This window comes from Nanorana parkeri, unplaced genomic scaffold (assembly GCF_000935625.1).
Source record: "Nanorana parkeri isolate BGI_ZX_2015 unplaced genomic scaffold, ASM93562v1 scaffold362, whole genome shotgun sequence".
Lineage (NCBI taxonomy): Eukaryota > Metazoa > Chordata > Amphibia > Anura > Dicroglossidae > Nanorana > Nanorana parkeri.
Window position 1 is genome coordinate 997,155 of NW_017306630.1, and position 22,985 is coordinate 1,020,139.

Below are 22,985 nucleotides of genomic sequence, written 5' to 3' on the forward strand. Positions count from 1 at the left end.
CTGATTTTACGATCTCCTTTAGCTCTACCATCAACTGTAACAACCTGCCTGATTTATTCAAATGAGATGAACTATTTTGGATTTTCCTATTATTAAAGTTTCAGTAAGTGTGAAAGAAATTGTACAATCACACTGTATATTGTATAGCCAGGTTTAAAGGGATGGGGTGGAAGAAGGAACAGGACAGAGAGAGCGCCAAACGAGAGGGGACCCACAATAGGCACACAGTCCCCTCCACACAAGACATACGGTGGGCACACAGAGCCGTAGAATCTTAAGATCAAACGAACCGAAACTCAATCAATAGAGCTTCCCTAACCATAGACTACAATTCCCATCACCCTCTGCCGCCTTATTTCCGCATTCTACGGCTCTTTTGCGTCTTTCCGGAATCCAGACAGGATCTGCGAGGTGATTGGTTGCCGATGCTGTCATTTTGTGACGCTTGCTAATCAACGCAGCTGAAAGTGGGGTGTACCCGGAAGTGAGACAGGAAAGGCGGAAGTAAAGGCCGGAGGAGAAGGAAAAGAAGAGGATCTCCCGGCGGGAGGCAGACAGGTAAGGCCCGGTGATATGTGGCCTATGTCCCGGGAGGTGGGAAATCCGAGTGATGGCACTGGAACCGTGGAGGGCTAGTGTCACCGGAAATTCTCTTTCCTCCAAAAGTAAGATGAGGCCGCTACAGATCCAGTATGTGCTCTGCAGGCGCTGTGTATGGTCCTATAGGTGGACAGAACTTCTCAGAGAGTGCTGGCCATTCTGTGCTGGACGCCCGGCAGTCTAATGGCTTTGTTGTATTCTAAGTTTACTGTTCTGCTTGCCAAAGGAAGTGTCATTCTGTTCAGCTCTTGTTATGTGTACCCAGTCTGGCCAGGTCACACATTTATTTCCTCCTGTGTCACCTCTCACTGGCAGTGAACGTGTGCTATCCCCTCTGGCCAGAGTCATCTTCATGGTACGAATGTGGAGATAAGATCAGCTGTCAGTCTACATAGAGGTGTTCAGTGGTTTGCCTGGAGCTCCATTTTATAGGCTCTTTCTATTTGTCCTATTGATGCCATCCTTAGTATTCACCTGCTTTCTCCATAAGGGAACAAATCCTCTAACCTTTTTCTCTGTGATACCTCAGAAGTAGATGTGGAGATCTTTACATTGTCGATGCTGGGAGGAGGCATCCAAATGGGTACCCTGTGACCCTTCCTCTGCACAGTGCCCTCTTGCAGATTTTTGTCCTGTGTTCACTGGTATGATGGGGAAGGATTGACTGTTGTCACCCTGCAGAGGAAGTGTGCGGGTTGGCAGGATCACCAGATATTTATTATTGCATGAACATAAAAAAAAAAAAAAGCTAGCCATGAATATTTTTTTTACTCAACCTCATAGTTCGAGCCGACGTTTGACAATTAAACTGTCACACATCGGCTCAATAGAACGGGAAGTGAGCGAACACATACTGTCGCTCACTCACTTCTCGATCCTGTCACTGCAGAGAGCTGTGACTGTCACTCACGGCTCCATGCAGGGATTCCCGCTCCTCCAGCGCTGACTGGCGGAACGGACGGGGGAGGGGGCAGGTACAGCTGGCTCTGTCTCTAGATAGGTAGCTGTCAATCACGCAGCTGGGTGGATGCAGTCAGTAATGTCGGGATCCGTCCCGGCTGCGGTGGTCTCAGGGTACCGCAAGCTGTAGCTTGCGGTATACTGAGTTTTGGGCCAAGGGAGGACGCTCGTTTGTGTCCTCCCGTGACCCTGGGGAGAACTATGGGGAAAAGCACTGACCCCATAGTTTTCCTTTTTTAAAATAGCCAATAGTAGGCTGGTTATTGTTCCCAGCCGCTGGATGGGAGACTTGATGCTTGCTTTCTACCACCGGCAGCATCGGGGAAATGCAGAGGCACAGCAGTCTCTACTCCCCGCTGGGCGCCAGCTGCAGCACTCTGCTCAACAAATCAACGAGACAACGTTGACAATCCTCATCGATTCGATGATCGTTTCGTTTTTGCAGCCCTAAAATTTACACTTACATGCTGTTCTAGTGGATTGTTGAAACCTATGGCATCAATGTGATTAGTACCTACAGGGGTGTGGAAATAAAACAAAAAAACAAACTACCTATCAAAGGACTAAAGCAGGGGCCCAATCTACTTGTCCTAAAACAAAAAATAATTTTAACCATGCTAAGAAGCGCTTCTCATTGGTCAGTGCGATCAGGTGACTGTGCTGACCAATGAGTGCTCGTAATTTGAGCGGAATTTGAAATCCATGGCACGGGGCTGCACTGGGTGGCAGTATGGGGTACAGATAGTACAGGCGGAGCGGAAGGACCGCTGCAGAAAGGTAAGTATAGCGCAGGGGGGGGGGAAGGGGTCAGATATGAGCAGGTAATCCCATCTTTCCCTAAATTACTTTGGAAAGTGAAATTTACTCTTTAATGCACATTGTGATCCGTCTACCACACTATGGCACACAGTGGAATGGGGGAAGCACTTGCAATGCCCTACACTTGCGTTTATTCAAATGCAGATGGCGAGGTTGGTTTAAATTTTTGGCTTTAGTACTCTTTTTGGGTCACAGGAGAACATTTACTAATGTCCTCCTGTGACCGAAACTCCCTATAAAATGAGCTACTGCCAGCTATATGCTGAGAGCGCAGAGCCATGCTGCTTCCAGGAAAGATCCCAACAGTATTGTCTGGATCCATCCTGCTACCCGATTGACAGCTGGGTCTGCCTCTCTAGAGCCAGAACAAGGTGTGCCCGCCCCTTCCCATGTCCCTCCAATCCAATGAGCACTGGAGGTGGGAGTGGGGAATCCCTGCGGGGGGATGTGACTGAGAGTCACCACTCTCTGCAAGTTCCCTGATTGGCCGGGAAGCCGGCTCCATGCTCCATCAGGAAGCCGCGTGACGTGTAATGACTCCCGACCAATCAACAAGCCAGGCAGCAAGTCATTACACGCCCCCCTGGCTTCCTGATTGGCCAGAAAGCCAGCACCATACTTGTCACCTGGTGACAAAGGAGCATGGAGACGACTTCCCGGCTAATCGGGAAGCCGGGAGGTGAGTCATTACACATCGCCCGGCTTCCCTAATGGGACTTTTGGTATCGGTGAGTATCGGCTGCCCAATCAGGAAGCCAGGTGGCAAGACATTACACGGCCCTTAGCTTCCTGATTGGCCAGAAAGCCAGCTCCATGCTTCCTCGTCACCTGGTGACTAGGGAGCATAGAGACAGCTTCCTGAATAATCAGGAAGCTAGGTAGTGAGTCTTTACACTCCGCCTGGCTTCCTTAAATGAGAACTATGAGGAGAGTGAAAATCACTCGGCCTCGTAGTTCCAGCCGAGATGTGACAATGAATCGGGAAGTGAGCGAACACATACCGTCGCTCACTCACTTCTCGATCCTGTCCCTGCAGAGAGCTGCGACTGTCACTCACTGCTCCCTGCAGGGATTCCCCCCCTCCCCTGTCCGATCCTCCAGCGCTTATTGACCCCCCCCCCCCCCTGTCCGATCCTCCAGCGCTGACTGGCAGAACGTACGGGGGAGGGGGTGGGTACAGCTGGCTCTGCCTCTAGTGGACTCAGTGGCGTCCCCCCTACTGCGATACCTCTTCCCCGTTGTTTTGACTTTAAAGCTGAACTTACCTGTTCAGTGGCATCTGCCAGCGGCACCACTTCCGGATTTCGGCAGCCGCGCGGTCCACGCTACGGAACAATCCTATGATGGGAGAGGCAGCAGGTCGCAGACCCCTTGTGGCCCCCACACACACGCAAAGGGGGGAGCATGGTACCATGCGATTAACGCACACGATCACTCAACACACCTGTCGTGAGTTAGTGTGGCGGGTGCTTTCTGTTGACATTCACTTGAGCCTCAATGCACTTTACCCCAGCACATGGCACGATACCAAGCTCACAGTATGCTCCTGGACAGTACAAAAATCGCACATCATTACACTACTGCTATCCAGAAGTAAAGACCAGCCATTGCTGCTGGATGAGGAAGAAGAATGACCTGTGATGTCAGCAGACCTGTCAGAAGACTGCAGGAAAAAAGGGTATGTGTTGAAGGATTTAAAAAAAAAAATGGTGGCAGAGAAGAGGGGCCTGAGGGGAGGCAGTAAAAAAAGAAATGCCGGGAGTTTTGCATGAATGTCCTAATAAATGTGATCCAGTAGCTTTTAAAACACGCAACACCTTGTTTTTTGTTTTGTTGCCCAGTGTGACATTGCATTATCTAACTTTTTTCCACTCGCTGCTTCCTTGTATCTGTTGTATAGCACAAGTTTGGTGTGTGTGTTGTCAGAGCTGGCAGCTTGTTCTAGTTAGCTGCCGAAAAGCTTCTTTGTGGGACTCCCGATTTTTACATTTACGTCCTACTTCTTGGTGGGGTATATAGTTATGAAAGGCCTATAAATTAAACAGAAGAGTCCTCCTTTTTTTTTTCTTTTTGTTAAAAAGCGAGTAGAACTGGTTTTGAGATAGATGGATATAATATAATTTTTATTTTCCTAAAATTTAAACTTAGTGCGTTTCAATGCAAAACCAAAAATGTAATCTATTGCAGCTTACTAGTCCTGCATCGTGGTGGCTGCATTCGTTTTCTTTTTTTAGGCATATTTTTTCCTTTTTCCCCTGCTGATCCGGCCAGTAACACACTTCCTATCCTAGGGTGGCTCCACTCTACGGAGGAGCAATGATCCTAACCTTGGACAGCACCCTGTGGGGAGGGTAGTGTTAGATCAGGGGTCTCAAACCTCCGGCCCTCCAGCTGTGGTGGAACTACAAATCCCACGAGGCATTGCAAGATTCTCACAGCCACAGACATGACTCGCAAAGAGAGATGCATCATGGGATAGATTAGTGTGGCCTGCGTGCGGCTCGCTTTTTTTTTTTTTTACTGGAACGTGGTAAAAACGTGTCAAACGCACTGCATGCATAGCACCGCGTCTGCAGATCTGCTCCAGATCTGGACCAGAAAATGGTGTGATCAAGCCCTCAAGGTCACTCATTGCATTGGGTGTCCTCTAGGAATGGTGTTGGGATAGAAGAGTTTGTCCAGGATGAGACCATTCCAGTTCTCACTGATGTCTACATATAGGAGCTCCCTAATGTTTGGGAAACCTGGGAGCTCTGGAAGTAATTTGCAGATGCCTGCAGGCACCTAGATATGTCTGCATACATTGAATCTGAACTCCAGGCAAATGGCTGCATAGATGAAATACTTGTTAATTTGTGTTTCTGTCTATCCTTTTCTGAGTTTTATACTGGTCTGCCACACATCAGAGCCAGGTGTATTCCATCACTTGCAGTTAAGGAATTCCGTGGTGTCACAGCCACAGACATGACTCCCGAAGAGATGCATCATGGGATTTGTAGTTTCCCCACAGCTGTACGGCCAGAGGTTTGCTACCCCTGGTCTAAGTGCTGCTGTGTGGCGGATTTCAAGAAGCTAATACACAGTTACCTTTAGGGTACTTGCACTAGTTAGATTTAAAAACTACATTTAGGGAGGGAATAGATAGCTTTTCTGTTGCAATATTTTTATTAAAGTTTTATAGGGGTACAACAATATAAAACGTTCTGACATTTCCATGGTTACAATCATATGGAGAAGAGTAACAATCATACAAAGGTATTTTTCAAGCGGTGTATTCGTACTTTAACTCCCTTAGTACATTAAAGTCTGTTGACTAAGCGGGTTAAAGCAAAATGGGTGTCATCGTCTAATGGGGGACTTAGACATAGGTATTATGGATTGTCAGAAGAGGGTGGTCAACGGAGCAGGAAAGAGGGATGAAAGTGTAGGGTAGAGGAGGGGAAATGTCAACATCATTATCATTGATAGCTTTGATTGAACGGGTGACTCCTTGTCGGACCATTGATCAATTCTTGTACTGCAGGAACAATGCACCACATTCCCATCATCCCTCCCGGCCCCATGTCATTTTGTGTGCCTAGATACCTCCTGAAGCTGGTTGGATCCATATTAGGGTGTTAGTGGAGGATCCAAGGTTCCCAGATGTGTAGGAACTTGGCTTGTGAATCCTCCAGAATGCTAGACAGCCTTTAATTTAACATAATGTTGTCCAATCTACGAGTAAACTCCATATGTGATTTGTTGCTTCTTCCAGTTGCCCGCCAGGGTGAGCTTAGCTGCTAGGAAAATAAAATGTGATAGCGCCCGTTGCGAAATATGCAATTCAGGGATGGGGAAGTGGAAAAGAGCATGTTGAAGGTTTCTTGGGATGTGCGTGTGGAACAAGGCAGCAAGCAGTCTATATATTCTGATCCAGAATCGGGTAGCAATAGGGCATCGCCACCAGATGTGTATCATATTGCCAGGTTCCCGGCAACCCCGATAAAAATCACCGTAGGAAGTAGGGTTCATACGGGCCAGTCTCTCTGGGACCACTTCATAATCACTTTATAAGCCACTTCGGCATTCGTAACATTACGTGAACATCTCTGAGTTATTCTTCCATACCTGTCGCCATGTCTGCAGGGACCACGTCTGCTGCAGATCTCTTTCCCAGCCGTTAACATAAGAGTGTGTGGTGTGACTAAGCAGTCTATTTAACTGGGAATACAAGATTGACACCAAACCCGGGCCCCCAGGAGAATGTAGGCAGATATGCTCAAAACGTGTAAGTATGCAACCTGGTTCTCTCCTTTTTATTAAGACAGAGGTCCAGTGGTGAAGCTGGAGGTATCGGAAGTGTTTGGACACTGGGATCTGTTTACGTTCCAGTAGGTACTGCCAGGAGGGTATGGTAGGGGAGCGCGCCATGTCGTAGACTATTTTAAAGCCGTTGTCCTTCCACCACTGGAATGCCCTGGGGTTGTCCATACCTGGTGGGAACAAGGGCTGGGCAACCAAAGGCAGGAGTGGGAAATACGGGGAGAGTAGATTAGCTGAGTATTTGATGGAATCCCACATTTTGAGCGAGTGTAACATTAGTGGACTCAGGGCCTTGGGCCTGTCCATAGTTTGTATCCAGGGCAACGCTGACAATGGTACGGGAAGCAATTCGGAATTTCCAGCATAAGCCAGAGGGGGGGGGGGATCGCTGTTGCTGCACGGAAATTAAATGTAAGAGTTGTGATGCCTGGTAATACAGTAGTATATTGGGCAGGCCCACACTCCCATCTCTCGTGTTTATATAGGGTGGTGCATGCCACCCTGGCCCTAAGAGGGGCCAGATGAAATGGAGGATGCTCTTGACTGCGGACACTTTGCCTAGCCACGAAAGTTTGAGGGAGCCAGGAGGTCAACGTTTTCTTCAGATTTCTAAATAGAGGGACATAGTTTGTGGTGTATAGCGTGTCGTATGAGGATGTAATTTTAACCCCCAAGTAGTTGATATAACGATTTAGCCCAATCAAAGGTAAAATTGGTACAAAGATGTTCGTACAGGTGTCTAGGGAGCGGCACGTTCAATGCAGCGGATTTTCCCCAGTTTACTTTGAGTCCAGTTATGGTGAAGTGTTACAGAAGACTTAAAAGGTGAGGAACTGTGGTATGCAGCTGAGTCAGGGTAAGCATAACGTCATCGGCGAAAAGGCTCGCTTTATATTCTACCCCCGCTAGTTCGATGCCTTTAATGTTGGGATCCTCGCAGAGAAGAATCGCTAGAGGCTCAATGGCCAGTGCAAAAAGGACTAGCAAAAAGGAAAGGGTACCCCTCTCTATTGGCAAATCTTGTGATAGGCGGCCTAGGTATTTAATTTGGGCTTTGGGGGTGGAATAAAGTCAGGAATGAGTCACCAAAACCCCAGCGGCATAAAATGTAATGTAGGTATTCCCAGGAGATGGAATCAAATGCCCTCTGCAAATCCAGGGACAGAAGGAAACCTTGAATATTTCGAGATTTGAGCGTATGAACAAGGTGGATTATTTTCCGAACGTTGTCCCCCGCTTGCCTACCGGGAATAAAACCACCTGATCTCTATGGATAATATAAGGAAGAATAAAGTTAATACAGTGGCCAATATTTTTGTTTAACAGTGAGATGGGTCTGTAATTACTGGGATTTAGATGGCTTTTGTCGGGTTTGGCTATCATCAATACATATGCCAAAAGTGAGGATGGGTGTAAATTCAGGCCAGTCTTAAGGGGGTTAAACATCAGGGCCAACTTGGGGGCTAACAATGGTGCAAGTTTTTTATAATACAAGGCAGAGTAGCCGTCCGGGCAGGGTGCTTTGGAGGGTTTGAGATATTTGATAGCGTTCAAAACTTCCTCTATCGCAATATCTGAATTGAGGAGGTCCAAGTCAGCCTGCAGGACCGGTGGGAGGGTCACATCCTGCAAAAGATTGTCTGCCTGCTCTGGTCGGAAGGATCTTGAGTCGGCATATAGCGTTTTTCGATCGTGTTGGAAGGATGCTAATATTTTCTCAGGGTTTGGAGAAACATTACCACAAGATGCCTGCAGTCTGGGAGTAAACCGGGGTCGGGAAAGTATTCAACTTATTGGCTAGTAAAGAACCCGTTTTTTTAGCTCTTGAATAAAATTTGTTTAGCCCACCGTAGGGTTTTATCAGATTGCTGGTCCAGCAAAAGATTTAGTTCAGCTTTGACCGTGTTCAGTTGGGCCAGGAGTGTGCGAACGAACCTGTCCTTAAGGGCCTGGCCCAGTACTCCCAGCTCAGACTGTAGTTTGGCTATCTTGTGCAACCTCTCTTTTTTGCGACGGGAGGCAAGCTCTATCAAGTATCCCCGCATCATAACTTTGTGGGCCTCATTTGTTTGGTTTTTTTTGCTGGAATGGAGCTGTCAGTATGTTAGCTGCAGCGCAGTGCGTTTTTGACGCGTTTTGCGTTTCCTGACCGTACAAAATGTGACATGCAGTATTTTTCTGTCGTAACCTGAACGGACTGCACACGTGAGAACTGTAGCCCATAAAACACATTGGGATGCATATTTAGTGCAGGAGCGTACGGATCAGGTCAGCACAGAAAACGGACGTCGTGTGAACAGGCCCTTAAACTATGAGGAAAGACTGCATGCATTAAACTTGTTCACTCTTAAAAAGAGGGGACATGATATATAATGTTCAAATTGCTTAAGGGTGATGGGATAATCGGTAATAAACTGTTTACTGTTAGTTCCCTCAATAAAACAGGAGGCCACCATATGAAACTGGAAGAGAAAGGGTTTAATCTTAAATGGCGAAGGGGATTCTACACTGAGAGCTGTAAAATTGTGGAACTCATTCAGCTGAGAGTATGGAATAATTCAAGAGCCGTTTAGATACTTTTCTCAGGGAAAATGATATACAGGGGTTCAGGTAATCTTAGACAGACACCCTCCTTACCCCCAAAGGTTGAACTTGATGGTTCTGTGTCTTTAACCTCAACTATGTAACGGTCAGAGTTGCCAGTGTGCTTATTTCAGCTCTCAACCAAACTTTCAAGCCCTCAAATGACGGGTGTCATAGCTGATCACGTGTGCAGCACCATGACAACTACAATCCTAATAGAGGCTAAGATGGCACCTTCCTTGGCTGTAAGGGATCGGAGGTTGTAGTTCTGCTTTAATTGGCTGGCACTAATTGGTAAAGGATTGGGGTAGTCATAAATAGAAGGTTGTTTGCTTATTATGACTTCCACACCAATTAAAGAGGAACTTTACCCATATCAAAATAACAAATGCACCTTTAGAAATGTTTAATGGCCATCTACAAACAGATACTTCTAGATAATTGCCGGCTTTTTATTCCTTCTGACAGTGGCCATTTTAACTAAGGGCAGGTTACTAGATGTCCCTTTACTTCCTGGAACTCTGGCACTTGTGACTAGGACATCATCTCAGGGGAGGAAAATGCCTTTCCCTGAGATCTTGTGAGATTACAGCTGAGGTTTCCCACCAATGCTCTGCTGATGTAATCTTCCCACGATGCAATGCTTGAGCACTTACATAATTTGTGTCGCAGTGGACCAGGAAGTGGGGTGGGGGGTGGAGATATTGTAAATAAAATAAATGTGTTTAGCTAATGAATGTACGGTAATATGCAGAGCTGTATACTGATGTGATTTTTTTTTTTAGTTAAAGGGGGTAAAGGTCCAGTTTAACCTGCCCATTTAAGTAAACCCACCCATGTAGTGTGACAGTTGTTTTACTGGGTGTCTAGGTATAAGGATTATGTCGTGCAATTGCTGCACCTGGTGGGCATCTTTCCTTCCCAAAATACTATACCTAACAATGTGGATTGGGAGGGGGACTGAGAGGCCCGCATAGTGGTTTTCTGAGCTGGGGAGGAAGGTACTTTCTCAAGGTTACAGATGTTCTAGCTCTGGCTTATGAACACTGCCCATTACAAACAAACACGACTTTTAGTTTTAATAGAAAAGCAGAAGTGACTCACATAGGAAATAAATGATAACAGTTAATATGTCGAATTTTAAGCTTTGAGTAATCGTTACTAGTGTTACAATGTTTCCATTACTTGATTTTATACCTGCAGGTTTTTGGGTTTTTTTTCAATCCCAACAGGCTGAAAAAAAATATGTGGATTTTATCTGGATCATTTATTAGGCTGTTTTTAAAGGATATTTTATTAAAGGAGAACTATGGGGTCAGCGCTTTTCCCCATAGTTCTCCTTAGGGTAACGGGAGGACACAAACTAGCATCCTCCTGTTACCCTAAGCTCAGTATACCGCGAGCTACAGCTCGCGGTATACTGAGACGCCGGAGCGGATCCCGACATCGATGTCGAGATCCGCCCAGCTGTGTGAGTGACAGCTGGCTCTGCCTATCTAGAGGCAGAGCCAGCTGTACCCGCCCCCTCACCCGTCGGACGCACCCCTCACCAGTCAGACTGGCGGATCGGGGAGGGGGGAATCCAGCCCCTCCCCTGTCACGGCAGAGAGCTGTGACGGGATCGAGAGGTGAGCGAACGCCGGTATGTGTTCGCTCACCTCCTGATCTACTGAGCCGACCTGTGACCGTCTCATTGTCACAGGTCGGCTAGAACTATGAGGTGAGTGAAAAGCACAAGTTCTCCTTTTAAGCTTCTAATGTCAGAACTGAAACCATGCAGTACCTGGCTCTCCTAAGTAAGATACTAATACTTTGTCTGTGCCCATCCTGATTGAGGATAATTGTCTTTCAGTGGGAGACGTGCTGTCTGTGCCCTGACATTGAGGGCTAGGGTATACTAAGGAGAGAAAGTAGTCGCTTCCTTTTTTTAAAATTCTTCCTCTTGTGTTATGGCTGTTTAAAAGCATGGTACCCCATAAGCGGGTCTTATTTTTGTATCCTGTGTGGTTGGTGTAGTTTCAAATCTTAAGTGTGGTCTTTTAAAGTTAAAGTGCAACTGAAAGTAGTATTCAACTCTCAAAACTTTTTTCAATTAATGAATTCAGTTCAAACAAATATACATTGCCCAGCAAAGTATTGCTTTACATTTTTGACCAAACGCTTACATGATTGTTTCTCAACAGTTGCTTTCACATCTCTCAGCTTCCCTGAACTTCCTGTCTAGTACAAGATCACAAAGGACAGTGCAGACTAGCTTGGAGTGGGGGGCCAAGGGGGAGTAGCTTGAATTGCTGTTTGTGGTGAAACAATAAGTGCCCAGCAACGTATTCCTGTAAGTTTTTGCCAAAGCTCTTACAGTGACGATGTTTCTAAACAGCTCCAAATCTCTCAGCTCGGCTTCCCTTAACTTCATGTCCAGTACAAGATCACGAGGGACAGAGCAGTCTCCCGGGGGGTGGCTTCACCTTGCTTTGTCTGTGTGTTTTTGTGGAGACACGCACAGCTTTCTAGCGCACACACAAGGGTGACTGCATAGCACTCTGCTTGAGAAAGGAGTCACTCTAAAACCGGAAGTCAGGACCAGTGATTAGGGGACCAGATGATTCTGCAGGAAACTCAAACTTTTAAACATCAAGGAGTGAGTAAACCTTTAAACATCCATTGTAAGTGATTTCATCAGCATTTAAAATAACTTTAAAATCCTTTATCACTTGAAGACATATATTTTTTATTTTATTCCCCTTAATTTTGGATATAGTGGAGAGGGATTTTTGCTGTGTGTCCCCAATAAGGAGATTCGCCCCCTGTGTCCTGGTGACTGTTATTACTGTAAGTAAAAGAAAATCCCCAAATTTGATTGCCCATCTATTCCAGTTCCAATAACCAATCTGCCAATGGTGACCCTGCTGGCCACCAGGGATTTCCCTCTCGATCTGATTTCCTCTCACTTCCTGTTGTGGATATTGCACAGAACAAAAAGTTTTTTGGCTTTTCAGCCTTGTGAATGTTTCTAATGATAAGTATTCCCTAAGTTTAGTTTCCCCTGGGAACCCTTCGGTATATTATGCCCCTGAATGCCTTCTTGACCTTTTGACTTGGAGGGGGGAGAGTAGGGTCCCCTAAAGCTAAGGCACACTCACCCATTATCCCACTATCCAATGGTGCTATTATTGTTTTCCTGGAAGTTTTAATTAAATAGTAAGATTCCAGGTAAGTAGGACTTAGAATTTTAGAGGAAAGGCTTTCCCTCCAACCAGCCTCTTTGCCAGCTTTTAATTGCACCATGAATCTAGATTTATTTCCAGAGTTTCCCTCGGGGAATAAGAATCCCTCTGTTTTCAGATTCTGTTTTTTGTTTTGTTTGTTCCCCTGTTTTGTGAAGCCTCAGAAGCTTTTATCACACAGTATCTGTGGCCCTTTAACAATTGTTATATACTGGTAAATAAGTGTATCTGAATGTCCAGCACTTGCTAAATCAGAGATGGTGTGAGTAACTTTACTCAACCTCACTTCCTCATGTGCAGGGGAAGTAGTGGCTATGTTCTCCGCACAATCCCAGGAAGCAGATGAGTCTCGATTTGCTATAAGTCTTGTTCAGTAATGATAACACTGAAACAATTTCCAAATCTTAACTTCTAAGCCTTTAGTTTCTCCAACTAGAATACTCTTTCCAAGAAGGTTGCATATTCCTGATATTCTACCTTGGTGCAGATGAATGCGGTACACTTGGGTCCAATATCAAGAAGTCACCTGCACTCCATACACCATGTAGATCTTCACGGACGATTGGTGCTTGAAGTGACAACACAGATGGCGCCGTGTCAGATGTAGTCCATAATAGAAGTCACCAGCACTCTGTAATATGTGCAAGAAGTATAAGCACTTTTTATTGAATTGTTATGCAGCCAATGTTTTGGGGCCCCGCAGGGTCCCTTCTGGGCAACATAGGGGGCACTATGTCGCCCAGAAGAAGGGACCCTGCGTGGGCCTTGAAACTTTGGCTCTATGACGCATGTGAGAATTCAACAAAACGTGCGTATACTTTGTGCTGGTGACTTTTTTTATTATATTCTATACTTTACACTTGGTTCTCTGTTGATCAACAGCCCCCAAATGCCTTGGAGAGGCCCTCTTAGAAAATTGGCCCTTTCTTTCCCAGTGACAACGGTCATGATTACAAATAGAGGTTGAATCTTCCTAATGGTGATGGAGACGGCAATAAAAACTGAACATGTCTTCGAACTTTTCACCACTCTGTTCGATACAAACTTAAATTTTGTCTTAAAAGAGAACTATGGGGTAAGTGTTTTTCCCCATAGTTCTCCTAAGGGTCACGGGAGCACATAAACTAGCGTCCTCCCGTCACCCAAAGCTCAGTATATCACGAGTTAATGCAGATCTTGCGCTTAAATGCACGGCCCTTTTATTACATCAGGTACCCCTTTACAAATCATTTACATAAAAAAATAATAATGTGGGAGGAGAGAAGTTAGAAAATATTTGAATTACTCCCAGCTTCTGCCTGCAGCTCCTAGATGAGGGCAATGTTGCGATCCTTCCAGCATGATCCTGGGAACACTGGAGCATCTTCTGACAAGATTTGGGATATAGGTCTTACCATCCTATCACTATGGCTTGTGGTCTGTTAAAATATTCATGTGCTATAGAACATGCAGCAGGTTATTCCTGGGCTTCCTGTTTAGGAATTATATCTTTCAGTCATTGTATGTAATTAGGGCTGCAACAACTAATCAACATAATCGATTATAATCGATGATTGAAAAAGTTGTCAACTTTTTCAATCATCGATTAATCGGCTACCGATTGGTTGGCCCTGTTCACGGCTCCACAGACGCTGCGCGCCGCACCTCCTCCCTGCCTCACGCTCACCGCCCGCCCCAATCAATGGAGCCATTTTTTAAAATGTCTTTCATTTTTTATCCGATTAATCGAACTTAATAATCGGCTAACGAATCGATTTGGAAAATAATCGTTAGCTGCAGCTCTATATGATTGATGAGTCTAGTGTTAGTTGTAAAAAACAGTGTAGTAATAGAAAATGTGTAAAATGTTTTGGAAATGTAAAGGATATCTAAACCAAAAAACAAAAATGTGGTGGCTGCATTTGTTTTTAATTTATTCATGCTAAGAACATTTTCGTCAAGTACAGAAATGATCTGTTGATCTTGTCAGAAATGCCATGTCCTTGACTGAAATCCATAACGGTGTTATCTTTCTTTTGTAAACGAGTAATTTCCCCATTGCTCACGTAGTGATGAACAAAGATAGTTATGTTTATGGTCCAGTCTGGATGGCAGCCATAGTTCCCCATAAATACCGTGGAGGAGTGTGCATATCCACCTAGGTTCAGGTAGTGTGCTATTTGCAGATTACCAAGTGGAAATAAAGTTTTAAAAAAAAAGCCTAAAGAGCGAGAGAGTGAAAACCCGTAGGAGTCCCAGATGTCTTGTTTAGATGCTGAATAGATCACTGTTGCCGAACACAGGATAGATGCGTCAATGGACAGTGATCTATTCAAAATCGCATGTAATATCGCCAACAATGACACATGCGGGCTGCCGCTTACAGATGCGACCGCCTACGGCAGGAATCCCAAATTGCCCGTTGTAAATGAGACCTGAATGGCGTTGTGTATTTATTGCATGACACATGTTCCAGGCAAACCTACTGCCATAATTGCCTTTGCCTATTGGATGCTTTAACTCTCCCTAACAAAATGCTGATGTTGAAGTATACATTTTGGTCAACTGACGTGCTTGGTGACACGTAGGTTGAAGTGACGGTCTCCTCGATTTTCCAGTCCTATTTACAAAGTTGATTACACTTTACTTTTCTGTTATGTTTTTTTTTCTTTTCTGAAATGTTGACAATTTTTTTTTCTTTTCTGAAATGTTGACAATTTTTTTTTCTTTTCTGAAATGTTGACAATTTTTTTTTCTTTTCTGAAATGTTGACAATTTTTTTTTCTTTGCTTTTGTATAGCTGTGTGACCGTAAGGCTATCCTCCTGTGAGCCACCAAACCTGTTCCATCACCTCCTGTGCCTTCAACGCCGCTACTGTCTTCTGCTGTCGCAGTTCTCCGATATCGCAGGGAAATGGCCGGTCGAGGCGGAAATGCTCGACCAAACGGGCCGGCTGCCGGCAACAAAATCTGCCAGTTCAAATTGGTCTTACTAGGGGAGTCAGCGGTGGGGAAATCTAGTCTCGTCTTGCGTTTTGTCAAGGGTCAGTTCCACGAGTACCAAGAGAGCACAATTGGAGGTAAGTTAATTATCACTAAGGTAAAAAATCCCAGCCGGGTTAACGGACAGATCACAGCACACGTACTTTGATCAAAGGCCAAGGTGTGGTGCAGGAGCAGATTAACACTGCCCTCATCACTTTCTGTTTCCATTACGTGTTTTGTCCTAGCTTATTTACTTATGAGGGAGTCTTTCTTCAGCAGGAAGTTAAATGCCTGAATTGTGAGAACAAACAATGGACTTTCACCTTTTTAGAGTGTTTTCCGGACTCAAGCTGTTGCAGACAATCTTTTGTTCTGGTATCCCATATATTGTACTGCAGTAAATCTAAACTTGTGGATTACTGTTTATAACATATCAAAGTACCTTGCACAAATGTTTGAAGCAAATGCTGCTGACATGCGCGCATAGCTATACCTTGACTGATCTGTCAGAACAATGGCAAGTTGTTTGGTTACACTCTCATCAGAACTGAACATTAAATCTTAAGAGGCGTACAGGGAGCCCAGGTTATATACATATTACCTAAGATATTGGCTTGCTGCACCAGTCTTCCCTTTTGTTACTTCAGTTATCCTACAAGGCACCTGCTTGTGATGCTGGAACACCCACTGCAGGCTCCTTGCTTCTTCCTGACTACACAAAGCCTGATCTTTAAAAAACAAATTCAGTTCTAAGAAGAGTCTAACAGCCACTGATCAGATACAAACCTCATTTTAATGTGATTGGTGATACAGGAAGTGTAGAGCGAGAGTAAGTTGTATAGATCAGGATTCAGGGAGTTCATGTCTACTGACTCTGTAACAGCAGCATGTACAAAGAACTCGTATAGAGGTAAAGTGAGTCTACTTTCTCACTGTAGCATATTTGCTGTTTGGCATAGATGGCTTGCTGTTTTCTTTCACCGTGTTGCCTGAAGATACTCTTTATATAAACACTCCCTTTTTAATATAATTTAGTTTTGGGTACCTTATTGCTAAAGCCCCTTGTTTGTTGAGATATGCCTGTTGTGGAACAGAGGATCCGTCAAAGACTATGTTCCTGTACACGGTACTTCCAGACAGGAAACTCTCCCTGCTCACTAGGAAAGGAAGAGAGTCAGCAGGTTTTTTCATTCCATCTTGTAATGTCAGCTGATTAAGTCAAAAGTACAGTACAGCACTGACTTTCCATTTAACCTCTCCCTGTCCAGATCAGTGTGTGTATGTATATACAGTGAGGGGACTTTGTCAAAATCTGGAGCAGCTGTGCATGACAACCAATCGGCTTCCATCCTTCATTTTTAAATTTTAACTGAACGAACTGAAGAGAGAAGCCGATTGGTTGCCATGGGCAACTGCTCCAGTGTCTATCTGCTCTTGTTTTGATAAATTCCCCCCAGTGTGTGTGTGTGTGGGCAATATATATTTATTTTTTAAAAGGGGATATACTGAATTGGTATTGGCGTCGATAAACCATGCACATGATAGGGACACTCAGGATCAGTCCAAGCAAGTTTGTCCTGCATTTTGTTTCAGCAAGGCAGCAGACAAGCAGTTTCAGTGCAGGTGGGCAAGCCCATAGCATAAAATAAACAAAAGCCTGATCTTTAAAAAACAAATTCAGTTCTAAGAAGAGTCTAACAGCCACTGATCAGATACAAACCTCATTTTAATGTGATTGGTGATACAGGAAGTGTAGAGCGAGAGTAAGTTGTATAGATCAGGATTCAGGGAGTTCATGTCTACTGACTCTGTAACAGCAGCATGTACAAAGAACTCGTATAGAGGTAAAGTGAGTCTACTTTCTCACTGTAGCATATTTGCTGTTTGGCATAGATGGCTTGCTGTTTTCTTTCACCGTGTTGCCTGAAGATACTCTTTATATAAACACTCCCTTTTTAATATAATTTAGTTTTGGGTACCTTATTGCTAAAGCCCCTTGTTTGTTGAGATATGCCTGTTGTGGAACAGAGGATCCGTCAAAGACTATGTTCCTGTACACGGTACTTCCAGACAGGAAACTCTCCCTGCTCACTAGGAAAGGAAGAGAGTCAGCAGGTTTTTTCATTCCATCTTGTAATGTCAGCTGATTAAGTCAAAAGTACAGTACAGCACTGACTTTCCATTTAACCTCTCCCTGTCCAGATCAGTGTGTGTATGTATATACAGTGAGGGGACTTTGTCAAAATCTGGAGCAGCTGTGCATGACAACCAATCGGCTTCCATCCTTCATTTTTAAATTTTAACTGAACGAACTGAAGAGAGAAGCCGATTGGTTGCCATGGGCAACTGCTCCAGTGTCTATCTGCTCTTGTTTTGATAAATTCCCCCCAGTGTGTGTGTGTGTGGGCAATATATATTTATTTTTTAAAAGGGGATATACTGAATTGGTATTGGCGTCGATAAACCATGCACATGATAGGGACACTCAGGATCAGTCCAAGCAAGTTTGTCCTGCATTTTGTTTCAGCAAGGCAGCAGACAAGCAGTTTCAGTGCAGGTGGGCAAGCCCATAGCATAAAATAAACAAAACATCTGCTTATCCGAGCCACTAACTAAACTTGGCTCAGTTCCTGACCAACAGGGTGCCCCCTAATGGGTTCCCCAAAACAGTGGCACATTTTCAGTGTTCTCTCAGTACTTAGCCTTTTTGCACAGAAGCAGACTTCCACAGCACAGAGAGCGCCCTTAACATCAGTCGGCTTGCATATATAAAGGCCTGTGGAAAGCTGAGACTAATAATGAACTCGTCATATATGTGCCATAAAGTGAAAGTACAGTTGTGAATTCACAACTGTACTTTCACTTTATGGCACATATATGACTAACTTATTTACATATTTGGGTCACAACTAACTATCTAGTATTTATATTTGTATTTATATGACACGTATATTTATTATTAATATATATGCACACACGCACTTTTGGATTGCATACAGTTGCAAGTAGGAGTCGATCACTTGTACTGCTTTCAGTTTGTGGTATCACAAGCATCACATAATTTAAGGATTAAACATAGCACGCATCACAAAACCAAGCGCAGCACACCGGTTTATAATTGATCACTTTGATAGATATTGCTGCAGCTGGATCTCTTGGCTATATTTTATTTTTATATTTATATTTTTTATTGTTATTTTCTTTGTATGTTGGGTTTTTTAGTCTTAATTTAATTAATTTTTATTTTTGCCATATATCCTAGCGCAATGAACTCGGGCCACCTTGTAAGATGTGAACCTAGTAAGGAGGCTTTATCCCACCTAAAGCTCTACAGATCATATAGTAAAAACAGATTACAGCCCAGAACCCATGGCCCCATTTTATTTTTTATTCTTCTTTCTTTGGGCTTGGCCATTTTACCTGGCCCTTGGAATGCAATGTAGAACTACCTAGACTCTCTGTAAGTTGGGAATCTCTCAAGACTTTAAAGCATATGCAGAGAGATCATCTCATTTTATGGGGCTTAAGAATGCAGTCCATCATTCTTTAGAATAAGGTCAGTAGCCGAAAGGGAAGGCCACATACTGGTACAGCCTGGTGTCTGTCACTGCAAAAGCTGTCTTCTTCTTTTTTTTTTCCCCCCATCGCCCTGGCTGTTAAGGGAACCCGTGAGTAACATCAAGGGTGGTAATATACCTGGCAAGGCAAAAACCTTTTTACAAATGCATCCACCTGGGACATGGGATAAAAATTCAATTTGGACTTTTGTATAGCTTCTTGAAGTTGTTGAACCCATGAGTTTGGGGTGATACATTGAGTATCAATGTCATGTCTGTTAAAAAGGAGAGACCTTTTTAACAGACACAGCTCTTTAGTTACTTGAACCAAATAATTCCTTTTGTCAAGTCAAAATTTCTTTTGGCAAATACAGTATAGGAAAACATAGGGAGACAAATCTTCTTTTTTTTTTTTTTTGCTTTTACCTTAGTGCCTTGATTCTCAACTGGTGGGTCGTGACCCCATGTTCAGTGGGTCACGGCGAGCCTTTCACTGTTCTAGATGAGAGGCTCCTCATCCACCCGCTAGCGCAGCACTGTCAGTTCTTACACCAAAATATGCTGCCCAGAACCGCGTGTCAGCTTGAGTCGGCTGCGGCTATGGCCACGAGGGAGCTCCATTCATATGTACAGCTCCCTTATGTGTTCTGTAGAGGTGCCTGCACTAGAGTGACGTCACATTCTGGCTCCCGGAACCTCTACAGGGCACACCAGTGAGTTCTACAAGCATTGCACAAATGGATGGAGCTCTGTCCAGCACAGCAGCCAACACTGGTCCTCAGGCTGAGGATCCACTCCAGTTCTCGTATGGTAGGGAGACTGGGTGGATCTTAAAGATCCTGAGCCAATCACGGCAGGCTTTGTATGAATTAATACAAAGCCTGTCTTCATTAATACAAAGCCTGCCGTGATTGACTCAATGGAAGACTGAGGACACAGCGGGGATCGTGGACAAGGTAAGAGACTGTAATCCCGAGTGTGGCTCGGGGGTACCGCTTATGGTACTGAAAATTAACCCAGAGCCACACTCGGGAATACCGCCATGGAGGTTAGTGGGTGCATTTAAACATTATTTTGGGCTATACTCGTCTTATACGACGAGTATAGCCCAAAACCTATATTTTAACACAAAAAGTAGGGAGTCGTCTTATACGTCGGCAAATACGTTATTTTTTTGGAGTGTATGTGAGATTATTTCGGTCAGTGTGTTTTGAGGGCCCGTTCACACTAGTACAGTGCAATAATCACAGTCTCATGTCGCTGTACCATGCAATCGCACCTACCAGGAGTTCTGGTGTGGGAGGTGTTACATTGCCATTCATTTGAATGGCATCCCAAATGCACCTCCCACCCACAGTTTGATAGCAGTCCGACTTGGGTCACGACTTAATGACCAAGGACAAATGTGGGTCCTGAGGTTACAGAAGTTGAGAACCACTGCCTTAGTGCATATGTTTCTGGGAGAGATTGCTTCTAGATACTGAATTGCATTGCTAAGAACTAGTGTTCCCTGTAAGACTTTGGCAGTGACCTGACCAGATCCATAGCAACCCTTAAACACTTGGGAATGGACCTTATTAGGCACCATTCTTTAGTGAGACCGGGGCACCACCAGTTTCTCACAACGTGTTCCCTTTCCTTCTTCCTGGTATACTGCAAAATGAGAGCATACCAGGCTAGCGTCTGTGTGGTCCTAAAATATTGCCTGGCCACTGTCATTTTTGGCACTGGGACAATTTTTACTCTCTCAGCAGCCATGATTACTTGTGGGAATGTGTTGGGTACCTCTGATGTAGGGGTGTCAGCAGTGACCTCCCAAGTTCAGGCAAGATAGGAACATAATTTACTTCAGACACATTTCCAGGACTGGTTACCTGTTTTCTCCAGTTACCAAAACTTGGGAAAATCACAACCCAGTTTTGCATTGTATAGCAAGTTCTTAACCACACCACTACCGTGCTTTACAGTTTCACAAAGTGCCTACCCTGCTGTGGTGCTGTCAGTGTAGTCTTTGGCATCTTAATGTTTACAAAGTACTCCCATTTGGTCTGTGTCAGGTGGACCATGACTGCACCAGATGGTCTATTATTGTAATAGGCCTTCCACTGTTTGTTCCTGCTCCACACAGGGTTGGTAAATGGTGACATACACCTCCTTAGGTCACAGTTCATAGGCACCTGTATTATAGGATATCTCCCAGTCCTTGGCACCACCAGCACCAAATATGCAATGTTCATTCAAGGAAGAAACTCCTTTTGGGCTAGGAGGCTGTGCTTATCTGGCACCCATAGCTATTTTGCACCCCCCACCACCCAGTTGCCCCTTTTGATTAAAAAGAACAGTCTTGCCCAAGGCTTGCTTTCCTGTTTCCTGGGTTTATTGGTTTGAAGGGCAGATTTCAAAGATGGTCCTTAGTAGCAGCGTGTTGCTTCACATAGGACACCAGATAATCCACACTCTTGGGGGTCTGTATGCCTAATGCAGGGCTGTATCTTAACAGGCAAGGCAAATCGTACATTTTAGGACCTTTTTAGACTTCCCAAGGTTCTACTCTCATGTGAACACACATACAGTGTTTGGATAGCTATGGTAACCCAGAGACAGGCTATGATGTCTCCTTTTTGAGTTTAAGGTACACCTTGACATGCTCAGGTTGTAAGTCAAAAGTAGGCCTTTTGTGGCTCCTTGATTAAGGGTGATTGCATACCAGCCCACTGCTCCTGGGGCAGCTTTTCACTTTCAGTGACTTTCTCAAAGGTAAGCTTCAATATCATCCTCTAGGGACAATTTCTCTAAAGCATCTGCACCAGCTGTTGAATCATAGAAGTCCACCCCTACACCGCAATCTGCCTCCCTGTGTCAGCTGCTTTAAAGATAGGTTGACTGTCTCCTGTCCCTCTAAGGAGGACTGGTGGGCTACAGTCAGCTCTTGCATCTGCTGGACGGTGAACCAGTTCACCTCTTGCTTGTTAGTATTTGCCAAAAGAGCTGTTTTTGCTAGTTTCTCTATCTTGTTCAGCAGTAAGTGTCTACTCTCAAGGCACTGCTTGCATAGAAGCACCTAGTTGTACATGCTCAACTGGTATTGGCAGCAGTAAATTATGCATTAGACAAGGATACCCAGAAAAAGTCCAAGCAGTATTATGTACAGCAAGTCCATAAAATAAAACAAACATCTGCTTTTCCGAGCCACTATAAATTCTGCTCAGTTCCGGACTATTGGGATGCCCCCCAATGGGTTCATATTTTCTTGCTCCCCTAATAGGCCTTCATCCAGCCTTGGAACATTTTACAGGTTAATTCAGCTAAGCATTGCAGTCTCATTGCCGAATACATAGTCGGTCAGGTTGAAAAAGACACAAGTCCATCGAGTTCAACCTATAGAGAAAAAAGGAAGAAAAACCTAAAACGGAATGCTATGCCCACAATTACACACCGTTGATCCAGAGGAAGCCAAAAAAAACCCTATAAAGCATGGTTCAACTTTGCTCCAACGGGGGGAGATTACTTCCTGATCCCATAAGGCAATCTGATATTCCCTGGATCAAAAACCTTTGGTGCTTAATACACCTTTTAAGAACTCGATATCCAGTAATATTCTGTGCAGTGTGGTCTGACCATACATGCATCACCTAAAACATCTTATGTCTGTAAGAACACTTACTTTCAAAAAGGAAGAATCTGTTTACTGTGGGAAATTGTTTTTTTACATTCATTTCATATGTGAATTCAAATTGTACTGATAAAGTGTCAATTCATTTTTTGTAAAAAAAATTTTGGTGTGTGCTTCTGTCCTCAGCTGCATTCCTAACACAGACCGTATGTTTGGACGATACAACAGTGAAGTTTGAGATCTGGGATACCGCTGGGCAGGAGAGGTACCACAGTCTGGCCCCCATGTACTACAGAGGAGCGCAAGCAGCTATTGTAGTATACGACATTACCAATACAGTATGTGTTTGTTAAACTGTGTGAA

At 44.4% G+C, this 22,985-nt stretch overlaps 1 protein-coding gene across 1 annotated transcript in view; it reads left to right on the forward strand.

Annotated features, from left to right (window-relative positions):
- Window positions 1-493: 493 nt before the first annotated feature.
- The window catches only part of RAB5C (RAB5C, member RAS oncogene family), a 26,526-nt gene continuing 4,034 nt past the window's right edge, over window positions 494-22,985 (forward strand). The window contains exons 1-3 of the mRNA XM_018558842.1: window positions 494-558; window positions 15,268-15,547; window positions 22,809-22,960. Of these exons, the coding sequence (XP_018414344.1) occupies window positions 15,382-15,547; window positions 22,809-22,960 (318 nt within the window). The 5' untranslated portion in view covers window positions 494-558; window positions 15,268-15,381. The remainder of the gene's footprint in view (window positions 559-15,267; window positions 15,548-22,808; window positions 22,961-22,985) is intronic.